Here is a 13,018-nt window from a genome sequence, read left to right as displayed (position 1 = left end):
ACTGAAGTAACCTAATATTTTGTAACAACAATACATTTGGTCATGAAGCTTTAGCAGGAACATGTAAAAATGTAATATAATGATGACATCCAAATTATTCAAACTTTATCCATAGTGGTGCACAGCTCTGGAAAAATGAAGGTCAGTATTAAAGTTATTTACTGTTAAAGACCTTTGTGTGATTTATGAACAATAACAATAATGAAGGAAAAATGTATTTATCAGAAAATCACACAAAGGTCTTCAATAGCAGAACAGTATGAAATTTGTACAGTGGTGCTTGAAAGTTTGTGAACCCTTTAGAATTTTCTATATTTCTGCGTAAATATGACCTAAAGCATCAGATTTTCGCACAAGTCCTAAAAGTAGATAAAGAGAACCCAGTTAAACAAATGAGACAAAAATATTATACTTGGTCATTTACTTATTGAGGAAAATGATCCAATATTACATATCTGTGAGTGGCAAAAGTATGTGAACCTTTGCTTTCAGTATCTGATCTGACTCCCTTGTACAGCAATAACTGCAACTAAACATTTCCGGTAACTGTTGATCAGTCCTGCACACCGGCTTGGAGGAATTTTAGCCCATTCCTCCGTATAGAACAGCTTCAACTCTGGGATGTTGGTGGGTTTCCTTACATGAACTACTCGCTTCAGGTCCTTCCACAACGTTTTAATTGGATTAAAGTCAGGACTTTGACTTGGCCATTCCAAAGCATTGACTTTATTCTTCTTTAACCATTCTTTGGTAGAACGACTTGTGTGCTTAGGGTTGTTTTGCTGCATGACCCACCGTCTCTTGAGATTCAGTTCATGGACAGATGTCCTGACATTTTCCTTTCGAATTCGCTGTTATAATTCAGAATTCATTGTTCCTTCAATGATGGCAAGCCATCCTGGCCCAGATGCAGCAAAACAGGCCCAAACCATGATGCTACCACCACCATGTTTTACAGATGGGATAAGATTCTTATGCTGGAATGCAGTGTTTTCCTTTCTCCAAACATCTCATCTCATTATCTCTAGCCGCTTTATCCTTCTACAGGGTCGCAGGCAAGCTGGAGCCTATCCCAGCTGACTACGGGCGAAAGGCAGGGTACACCCTGGACAAGTCGCCAGGTCATCACAGGGCTGACACATAGACACAGACAACCATTCACACTCACATTCGCACCTACGGTCAATTTAGAGTCACCAGTTAACCTAACCTGCATGTCTTTGGACTGTGGGGGAAACCGGAGCACCCGGAGGAAACCCACGCGGACACGGGGAGAACATGCAAACTCCACACAGAAAGGCCCTCGCCGGCCCCGGGGCTCGAACCCAGGACCTTCTTGCTGTGAGGCGACAGCGCTAACCACTACACCACCGTGCCGCCCTTCTCCAAACATAACACTTCTCATTTAAGCCAAAAAGTTCTATTTTGCTCTCATCTGTCCACAAAACACTTTTCCTATAGCCTTCTGGCTTGTCCACGTGATCTTTAGCAAACTGCAGACGAGAAGCAATGTTCTTTTTGGAGAGCAGTGGCTTTCTCCTTGCAACCCTGCCATGCACACCATTGTTGTCCAGTGTTCTCCTGATGGTGGACTCATGAACATTAACATTAGCCAATCTGAAAGAGGCCTTCAGTTGTTTAGAAGTTACCCTGGGGTCCTTTGTGACCTTGCCGACTATTACACACCTTGCTCTTGGAGTGATCTTTGTTGGTCGACCACTCCTGGGGAGAGTAACAATGGTCTTGAATTTCCTCCATTTGTACACAATCTGTCTGACTGTGGATTGGTGTAGTCCGAACTCTTTAGAGATGGTTTTGTAACCTTTTCCAGCCTGATGAGCATCAACAACGCTTTTTCTGAGGTCCTCAGAAATCTCCGTTGTTCATGCCATGATACACTTCCACAAACGTGTTGTGAAGATCAGACTTTGATAGATCCCTGTTCTTTAAATAAAACAGGGTGTCCACTCACACCTGATTTCAATCAGTGGGATTACAAACACCTGACTCTAATTTCACCTTCAAATTAACTGCTAATCCTAGAGTTCACGTACTTTTGCCACTCACAGATATGTAATATTGGATCGTCTTCCTCAATAAATAAATGACCAAGTATAATATTTTTGTCTCATTCTCTTTATCTACGTTTAGGACTTGTGTGAAAATCTGATGTTGTTTTAGGTCATATTTATGCAGAAATTTAGAAAATTCTAAAGGGTTCACAAACTTTCAAGCACCACTGAAAATGTATATACAGTACCAGTCAAAAGCTTGGACACACCTTCTGATTCAAAGTTTTTTCTTTATTTTTATTAATTAAGCCACTTCATGTCTTAAAGTAATGATGGATGTCATTTCTCTTTACTTAGTTGTTTGGTTCTTGACATAATATGGATTACTGCAGCTGTGGAATAGGGCTGTTTACTTTTTGATCGCAAATGCATTAAGAAGGCAAGAAACTAGTCCGCTAATTAATTTTTGACGATGCACAACTGTTAATTGAAAAGCATTCTAGGTGACTAACTCATGAAGTTGGTTAAGATAATGCCAATGTATGTATAATTCCACATATGTTCCATATGTTAGTTTATAGTTTTGATGTCTTCATTATTGTTGTAAAATGTAGAAAATACAGAAAAACCTATGAATGAGAATGAGGTGTGTTCAAATTTAATCTTTTAATCATCACCAGCATATATAGGAACTTCATGATTTGTTGAAAGTAAAAAGGGATGGTCTCTGACTTTTTCATAGCACAGTGTCAGCTCAGAAATTAGTAGTATAAATTACATGCACTACAACGGTATGGAACATTTGTTAACTCAGTTTTTAATGAAATATTTGACATTTTCAGGTCACACTAAAAGGCAGTTATGATATATGGCACTTTCTATAAAAATGACCATTTGAATGTATTTTAGAATAAGCAGAACAGGTTTGTGAAAGAGGATGCTGTTAATGATGCATTTCGCATGCATTCCATAAATAACTCTCCCTACGTCAGTAAATGGAACAAAGATATACAAATGACGAACAAGATTTACTACCTTTTGAACATCAGAGGTGTGACTGTGCACAGCTTGTGTTACACTCTGAAAGCTTTTAATGTAGGTATTTGTATGAACTCCTAATGGAAGTGAGTTATGTTCAACTATTTACTGATTTTTTTAATTGTCTAATTCTGCTGCGATGTTGGACCTGAAAGGTTTCATCAACTCTCATCATGATACTGCATCATCTGTTATTTTTAAATGTTACCAGGAAAAAAAATAGCCGACTAAATTGAAAGGGAGAAAGTACAAACATTATGTAATGTCTCAATGAGTGTCATTGCTCCAAATAACAATAACTAGTAGTAATTTGAATTTCGGGGCAGCAGAATATTATATAAAACTTGACTGATGTGAAGTTTGAGTGTCTTTGTTTGTAACTGATTTTCCCTTTGCTGTAAATTACAAGCCAGTGTAAGAATTTAAAAAAAAATGTTTAATAGTAATTAGCGAATTATGAATTAGAAATGGTCAAAGATTCAAATAAACATGAAATATAATTTTAATTGTGTAATATATTGTGAATGAAGTCTGATTCTCATGAACAGGACACAGTCTCAGCACTTGAGCCAGTAACAGCGTTTCCTGTTTTTACACAGTAAACTAGATGTGGGCTCCCATTTTGTCCTAACAGCAGCAGAATGTGTGAAGTGAAAGTGCAGATGTGATCCGGATTGTGTGCTGGAATGCACCATTTCCATGCTTTTATTATGCTATTAATGCATTAATGAATTTTGCCCATTTGTGTTTTTTTTTCTTTTTTTTCGAAAGAAAATATACACTGTTTAATTGCTAAGCTGATGCAGCAGGATGGAGTTCTTAATCTTATTGTGCCATATAAAATTTGGTCCTTGAGTTGAGTATCTTCTTCGATTAAGATGCCGTCTCCTCTAATCTCCTCCATGCACACCAAATAAAAAGAACAGATATGGGGCCTGTACAGGAATAATTCATCCCATTCTCATCTGTTCTGATTGACAGTCTCCGATGTGTGACGTCATGTTGTCTTGACAACCATGCAATACGGTGTTTTCCCCAGAAAAAGATTAAAGCCCTAAATTCTGGCATGATAAAACACAGACAATTGAGCGCCAATGGCGTGAAGTGAAACTAGGGGGGTCTGGGGGCATGCTCCCCCGGAAAATTTTTTGAAAATAGATGCTCTCAGGTGCATTTTCAGGGTCTCGGAGAGGTTTTAGATACATGATTATCGGATAGATTTTAACAGTGCTTCAATGATTTCTGACCTAAATAGTATTAATGTATACACATTTGAAATTTCACCTTAAAGTTCAACATGCAAGTTAAACTGTTTTGTTATAGATTACTTAGGTATATGATAGATTGAAAATCTACGGGGATCCCTTAATTATCTCTGATCAAGTAGTGTTGTAACAAAAATGTGCATGAAAATATGAACAGTGGTTTTGCTCCATCTGATGCAATCCAATGAAGAGACTCGATCATCATGACCTCCTGTTGATCACAAAGGGATCTGAACCTAAGACCTGCCACCTTAAAATAAGTTGCTGTATTACTATAACTGTAATGATTTAGAAGGTTTCTGATACAATTACTGTAATATATGTATAACTAAGATGCACTGAAAAGAAAAGTAAGGCAACTGCATATTATAAAGTTTAAATTTTGGCACTTTATTAAATGGACTAGATTAAGATTAAAACATATTTAAAGGAAAAGAAAACTTAATTCATACATTTAAGTTTGCAGAAAGATTATGTATTTATAAAAACATTCATGAAGAGAATTTGTTAATAAGTGTCAAATGTAGCATAATTTGGAATAATAATGATAAGCGTATTTGTCAGTGTGATGTCACTGTGAGCCTTTAACAAAAGAAAAATACGGAGCCGCCTTTTGTTAAATGGATCCCAGGGACATCACACTGCCAAAAATGCTTATGATGATTTTTTGAAATTATGCTGTATTTGACACATTTGGACAACTTCACTTCGTGAGAGTGTTTATAAGCACATAATCTTTCTGCAAACCCAAACTAATGAATTAAGTTTTCTACTCCTTTAAAGCAGGTTAATTCTCCTTGGCTTTTGCTTGGCCCAGTGTTGGGCAGCCCTCTCATAGTCCATCTCGCTGTCATCCATGCTGATGTGGATCAAATTGTCCCGCGAGTCTTCTCCTAGTTTATTAAAATCAGTCAGCTTTGTCCGTCTGGTGGGGGACAACATCGGCAGCCAATGAGATCGCTTGTAATGAATCGGAAACTTCCTGGATGTCTGATGTTTTCTTTCGATGTTTTTATTGGACGGTTTGAACACGTGATCTTGACATAGCCAACAGATTAGTTTGTTTACATCATACCACGCGGACATATTACTGTGACAGAATCGACACAAACATTGGAAAAAAAGGCCGCTTGTTTCACACAAATATCAATCAGTATGTTAATGGATCTGTTATTTGCTCTCCTATGTATCTAGTTACTTGTGGGTAGGAAATTTAACGTATCGGTATAAATCTAAGCGTATCGGATTTTAACTAAAGCGACTAAGCGTATCAGCAGGCAGAGCAAGCGTATCGGGCCCAACACGCTAAAACGCTTTGGGGAAAACCATGCAATATCATAAACCATATTGACTGCTCATTCTCCATTGGGTAGAGTGACGTAATACACATAAGATAAGTGATACACTATCATTCAAAAGTTTGGGGTCACTTTGAAATTTCCTTATTTATGAAAGAAAAGCACTGTTCTTTTCAATGAAGATCACTTTAAACTAATCAGAAATACACTCTATACATTGCTAATGTGGTAAATGACTATTCTAGCTGCAAATGTCTGGTTTTTGGTGCAATATCTACATAGGTGTATAGAGGCCCATTTCCAGCAACTATCACTCCAGTGTTCTAATGGTACAATGTGTTTGCTCATTGCCTCAGAAGGCTAATGGATGATTAGAAAACCCTTGTACAATCATGTTAGCGCAGCTGAAAACAGTTTAGCTCTTTAGAGAAGCTATAAAACTGACCTTCCTTTGAGCAGATTGAGTTTCTGGAGCATCACATTTGTGGGGTCGATTAAATGCTCAAAATGGCCAGAAAAACGTCTTGACTATATTTTCTATTCATTTTGCAACTTACGGTGGTAAATAAAAGTGTGACTTTTCATGGAAAACACAAAATTGTCTGGGTGACCCCAAACTTTTGAACGGTAGTGTATGCTAACAATATTGCATGCTATCAAGCCAAAATAATGGAACCCACTAGAAGGGAATAGAATACATGTTTTTATTCCATTGAAAAAGTGTCCTGTATGTATAATAATTAAATAATATTGGCTGGTTTTGATTGGTCTTTCACAGTAGTTCTCAACCGTTTCTGCTTTGAGGCCCACCTATTCATACTTGTAACGAGTCGGGGCCCGTTAAAAAAGATCCCCAATTGTTTTGGCTCATCTATTCTATTAGAATCTAATCATCTATTGTATTAGTGTATTAATGGGATGCAACAGATGGGAGCCCAGGAGTTAAATAAATGCAATAAAAAAATTTTATTTATTTTTTTTTTTTAATTGTAGGTATTGCATTTAAAACTGTATGGATGTGCCAGAAGCCAAACCATGCATGCAGGGCATTCTCAGTCAAAAGGGATTAATGATCCAAAAGTGGAGTGTGGTCGATTAACATTAGATTAGATTAGATTAAATTAGATAAAACTTTACTGATCCCTTTGGGAGGGTTCCCTCAGGGAAATTAAGATTCCAGCAGCATCATTACAGATAAACAGAGAAAAGAAATAGAGAGAACTTCTAGATAAATTAAAATAAATTAAGTATTTACATATACAAACATATAAAAAGAATAAGATATGGGGAAGAGAGGAGGGGGAAAAAAAGGTGGGGAGAAGGGGGGGGGGGCGGTAGGAGAGATATTGCACTTTATATTGCACATTGTCCGGTATTGCTTATTGTCAGGCTAGGCTACTGCTCCTTCCTGTCCTCTGTCCTCCTGTTACCCCTCCTCCCCCCCAGAGAGGAGTTGTACAGTCTGATGGCGTGAGGGACAAAGGAGTTTTTGAGTTTGTTTGTCCTGCACTTGGGAAGGAGCATTCTGTTACTGAACAGGCTCCTCTGGTTGCTGATGATGGTGTGCAGAGGGTGACTGGCATCGTCCATGATGTTCAATAGTTTGTCCATAGTCCTCTTCTCTGACACCGTCACCAGAGAGTCCAGCTTCATGCCGACCACAGAGCCGGCCCGCCTGATCAGTTTGTCCAGCCTGGATGTGTCTTTCTTGGATGTGCTGCCCCCCCAGCACACCACGGTGTAAAACAGGACACTGGCGACCACAGACTGATAGAACATCCACAGGAGTTTCCTACAGATGTTAAAGGACCGCAGCCTCCTAAGGAAGTATAGCCTGCTCTGTCCCTTCCTGTATAAGTGTTAAACATGATAACTTATTGCCATGTTTGTGTACAGCAAACAAGCAAGTTATTAAAAACCAAGAAGTACACTCTAAAGAAGTGGTTATAGAAACCACTCAATGGGATTAGATCCTTATATGCTAACAAAGACAGATTTTTCCGATGAAAGAAAAATTTACTTGCTAAATTTGACGTTAGTAGAATAAATTTTGTTCCTTTTGTCGCTGTAACTAAATAGAAAGACAATAGTTATGCATACTATTACTTAACTTAATGTGAATATAATTGACAGAAAATCAACAGTTTAAGTTTTTTTTTAAGATTGTGTATATTTTTAGTCTTTTGTATTTGCAATTTGTATCTGGGGCGGCACGGTGGTGTAGTGGTTAGCGCTGTCGTCTCACAGCAAGAAGGTTCTGGGTTCGAGCCCCATGGCCGGCGAGGGCCTTTCTGTGTGGAGTTTGCATGTTCTCCCCGTGTCCGCGTGGGTTTCCTCCGGGTGCTCCGGTTTCCCCCAAAGACATGCAGGTTAGGTTAACTGGTGACTCTAAATTGACCGTAGGTGTGAGTGTGAATGGTTGTCTGTGTCTATGTGTCAGCCCTGTGATAACCTGGCGACTTGTCCAGGGTGTACCCTGCCTTTCACCCGTAGTCAGCTGGGATAGGCTCCAGCTTGCCTGCGACCCTTTAGAAGGATAAAGCAGCTAGAGATAATGAGATGAATTTGTATCTGTACATGCACGACCCCACCAGCTCTGCTGATCAGCTTATCGTGCTTAAAAAAAGTTATTCATTCATTCACAATGGGTTGGAAAATTATCCATCTGTTGAGTTGCCCAACATCTCAAACTATCTGGTGCTCCAGACATCGTTCTACACAGACAAATAGATGAAAGCCTGGAAGATCATGGAGATGTGCAACTTTTTATATGTGGCTGGGTTAAAGATCTGGGGATCAGGACACTACAAGATAAATCCTATAAAGCCTTCCAGCTTGTGTAGTGTTAGCGAACGCCAATGCTAGTGCAGTCAAGCTGATTATTATTATTATTATTATTTTCCCTATGTAATTTACTTAGTTACTTTTAAAATCAACATTGACAACTACACACAACAAACCTACCTGGCAGCCAGAATTCTCTCAAAATCTACCGTTTTTAATGAAGCAAACCTGGCAGTTATGTTTGTTTACAAACTGTCACTGTCGCTTGTTAACACTGAAGTTTTACATCTCCAACATGTGACGTGTTGTCTTGACAACGTGCAATATTGCACGCTCATTCTCCCTTGGGTACAGTGGCGTAATATACGGCGGATAAGCGATATATGATAACAATATTGCATGCTATCAGTCCCACTAGAAAGGAATAGAATATATTTTTTTTATTCCATGGAAAAAGTGGCCTGTATGTATAATAATTCCTGATATTTCACTCTGATGATGTCACTCCCAGTGTTTTCCCGCTGACTCGACAGGCGTTGTCAAAATGGTGAACCGATTCAAAATTATGAAGTTTATCTTCTCATATTGAAGATATTTTCACTCGTTCATTTTGCTCACTCATGAATATGTTCACCACTCGAAGATAAACTTTATATCTTCATGCCACCGTGTAATAGCCTATATATATTTATGTGTGTGTCATATGCGCACACACACACGCGTGTGTGTATACAGTATCTCAGGTTAGTCTTAGTCTTAGACATGCAGTTAGGTTAACATGGGACGGCCTTGGGCTGAAGTGCCCAAGAGTGACGGCGCACACATATGCAGCGGCTTTGCTATCCTATGATGAATTAATTTCGTTGTACGTTTGTGCAGTGACAATAAAGGCATTCCATTCTATATTTGGTGTGTGTGTGTGTATATATATATATATATTATAGTGGGGCAACAATCAGCCACCTGCTCTACATGGATGACATCAAGCTGTATGCCAGGAACGAGCGAGAAATAGACTCGCTGATCCACACCACCCGGATCTACAGCGATGACATAGGGATGTCATTCGGATTGGACAAGTGTGGCCGGATGGTCTCAAAGAGAGGCAAGATGATCCGGACTGAGGGGATTGACCTACCAGAGGGCAACATGGGTGATATCCAAGACAGCTACAAGTACCTTGGCATCCCACAGGCTAATGGAAACCATGAAGAGGCCACAAAGAAGTCAACCACAGCCAAATACCTCCAGAGAGTAAGGCAGGTCCTGAAAAGTCAGCTGAATGGTAAGAACAAGGTCCGAGCCATCAACATGTACGCATTACCAGTCATCAGATACCCCGCTGGTATCATAAACTGGCCAAAGGAGGAGATAGAAGCCACAGATATCAAGACTAGAAAGCTCCTCACCATGCATGGAGGGTTCCACCCCAAGTCCAGCACCCAGAGACTATACACTAAGCGGAAAGAGGGAGGCCGAGTGCTAGTGAGCGTCAAGACCACGGTCCAGGATGAAACATCGAAAATCCGAGAATACATCAGAAAGATGGCCCCAAAGGATGAACTGCTAAGTGAATGTCTCAGGCAGCAGAACCCTGATGAGAGCGCAGAGGAGGAGGAGGAGGAACAGACAACCTGGAGGGACAAACCCCTGCATGGCATGTACCACCGTCAGATAGAGGAAGTGGCTGATATCAAGAAATCCTACCAGTGGCTGGATAATGCAGGACTGACAGACAGCACAGAGGCACTAATCATGGCAGCACAAGAACAGGCCATAAGCACAAGAGCCATAGAGGCCAGGATCTACCAGAGTAGATCAGACCCAAGATGCAGACTGTGCAAAGAAGCCCCTGAAACAGTCCAGCACATAGTAGCAGGGTGTAAGATGCTAGCTGGATCAGCGTATATGGAGAGGCACAACCAAGTGGCTGGGATAGTATACAGGAACATCTGCAACCAGTATGGAATAGAAGTACCCAAGTCCCAATGGGCCATACCACAGAAGGTGGCTGAGAACAACAGGGCCAAGGTTCTGTGGGACTTCAGCTTCCAGACTGACAAACAGATCCTGGCTAACCAACTGGACATAGTGGTGGTGGACAAAGAACAGAAGAGGGTGGTGGTGATAGATGTGGCGATCCCAGCTGACGCCAACATCAGGAAGAAGGAACATGAGAAACTTGAGAAGTATCAAGGGTTGAAAGAGCAGCTGGAACGGATGTGGAAGGTCAAGGGTTGCGTGGTCCCCGTGGTAGTGGGGGCACTTGGGGCAGTAACCCCCAAACTGGGAGAGTGGCTCCAGCAAATCCCAGGAACAACATCTGAAGCCTCAGTCCAGAAGAGCGCAGTACTAGGAACATCGAAGATACTGCGCAGAACCCTCAAGCTCCCAGGCCTCTGGTAGAGGACCCGAGCTTGAAGATGACATGGATACCACCCCCCCGCCGGGGGTGAGAAGGAGATATATGTATGTATGTATGTATGTATGTAATTTCATTGAAGATAGTACAAAGACATGTCAGATGTTGAAACTGTGAAACTGAGAAATTTTGTTTTTTGAAAAATATATATGCTCATTTTGAATTTAGTGCCAACAACATCTCATCTCATTATCTCTAGCCGCTTTATCCTGTTCTACAGGGTCGCAGGCAAGCTGGAGCCTATCCCAGCTGACTACGGGCGAAAGGCAGGGTACACCCTGGACAAGTCGCCAGGTCATCACAGGGCTGACACATAGACACAGACAACCATTCACACTCACATTCACACCTACGGTCAATTTAGAGTCACCAGTTACCCTAACCTGCATGTCTTTGGACTGTGGGGGAAACCGGAGCACCCGGAGGAAACCCACATGGAGACGGGGAGAACATGCAAACTCCACACAGAAAGGCCCTCGCTGGCCACGGCCTTCTTGCTGTGAAGCAACAGCGCTAACCACTACACCACCGTGCCGCCCGTGCCAACAACATGTTTAAAAAAAAAATGAAACAGGGCATGTTTACCACAGTGTTGCATCACCTCTACTTTTAATAGCACTGTAGATGTTTGGGAACTGAGGAGATCAGTTGCTGTAGTTCTGAAAGTGAAATGTTGTGCCTTTCCTTCCTAATCTACAATTTCAGCTGCTCAACTGTTTGGGGTCTCGTTTGTCGTATTTTGCATTTGATGATGCACCAAATATATAAATATAGAGATAAATTTGTTTATTTTGTCAGCAATATAGCAACATATTGTTCTCTAACTACACTGTTTTTGTTTTTTCCCTCCAGGGAGAATATGACATTGTAGATCTGATTCCCAGTTAATATGAGGATTCTGTCCCTGCTATGTGTTTATTTTTTGGTTTTCGATTCTGAAGGTATGTGTAGTATTTGTCCTTGACACAAATCCCTTTTGCAATAACGATATCCCTTTACAACAGTGCTGAATGTCAGTGGTAATTAAGCTCTGTATGTATTGTATACGCTGTCTCATGGATATTCTGTTTTATCTTTCCAAGATCTGTTTGAATATTTCCCAGTTCTAAATATTCTTTTCAGCTCACTCATAGCTACAGTGGTGCTTGAAAGTTTGTGAACCCTTTAGAATTTTCTATATTTCTGAATAAATATGACTTAAAACATCATCAGATTTTCACACAAGTCCTAAAAGTAGATAAAGAGAACCCAGTTAAACAAATGAGACAAAAATATTATACTTGGTCATTTATCTACTGAGGAAAATAATCCAATATTACATATCTCTGAGTGGCAAAAGTATGTGAACCTCTCGGATTAGCAGTTAATTTGAAGGTGAAATTAGAGTCAGGTGTTTTCAATCAATTGGGATGACAATCAGGTGTGAGTGGGCACCCTGTTTTATTTAAAGAACAGGGATCGATCAAAGTCTGATCTTCACAACACGTTTGTGGAAATGTATCATGGCACGAACAGAGGAGGTTTCTGAGGACCTCAGAAAAAGCATTGTTGATGCTCATCAGGCTGGAAAAGGTTACAGAACCATCTGTAAAGAGTTTGGACTCCACCAATCCACAGTCAGACAGATTGTGTACAAATGGAGGAAATTCAAGACCATTGTTACCCTCCCCAGGAGTGGTCGACCAACAACGATCACTCCAAGAGTAAGGCGTGTAATAGTCAGCGAGGTCACAAAGGACCCCAGGGTAACTTCTAAGCAACTGAAGGCCTTTCTCTCAAAATTTTATTTTGGTCTCATCCATCCACAGAACATTTTTCCAATAGCCTTCTGGCTTGTCCACATGATCTTTAGCAAACTGCAGACAAGCAGCAATGTTCTTTTTGGAGAGCAGTGGCTTTCTCCTTGCAACTCTGCCATGCAGACCACTGTTGTTCAGTGTTCTCCTGATGGTGGACTCATGAACATTAGCCAATGTGAGAGAGGCCTTCAGTTGCTTAGAAGTTACCTTGGGGTCCTTTGTGACCTCGCCGACTATTACACGCCTTACTCTTGGAGTGATCGTTGTTGGTCGACCACTCCTGGGGAGGGTAACAATGGTCTTGAATTTCCTCCATTTGTACACAATCTGTCTGACTGTGGATTGGTGGAGTCCAAACTCTTTACAGATGGTTTTGTAACCTTTTCCAGCCTGATGAGCA

At 40.6% G+C, this 13,018-nt stretch overlaps 1 protein-coding gene across 7 annotated transcripts in view; it reads left to right on the top strand.

Moving 5' to 3' along the window:
- The window catches only part of LOC132891502 (interleukin-10 receptor subunit beta-like), a 48,126-nt gene that overhangs the window by 2,591 nt on the left and 32,517 nt on the right, over positions 1 to 13,018 (top strand). For 3 of the 7 annotated variants that reach the window (XM_060929138.1, XM_060929139.1, XM_060929142.1), the window contains one exon: positions 11,672 to 11,760. The exons of 2 other annotated variants lie outside the window; for them this stretch is intronic. In XM_060929138.1, coding sequence (XP_060785121.1) covers positions 11,709 to 11,760 — 52 coding nt within the window. In that variant the 5' untranslated portion in view covers positions 11,672 to 11,708. 2 more of the 7 variants (XM_060929143.1, XM_060929140.1) reach the window with 2 other exon arrangements.

This window comes from Neoarius graeffei, chromosome 9 (genome assembly GCF_027579695.1).
Source record: "Neoarius graeffei isolate fNeoGra1 chromosome 9, fNeoGra1.pri, whole genome shotgun sequence".
Lineage (NCBI taxonomy): Eukaryota > Metazoa > Chordata > Actinopteri > Siluriformes > Ariidae > Neoarius > Neoarius graeffei.
The sequence above is the reverse complement of the archived record's forward strand: the minus strand, read 5'-3'. Positions and strand labels throughout refer to the sequence as shown.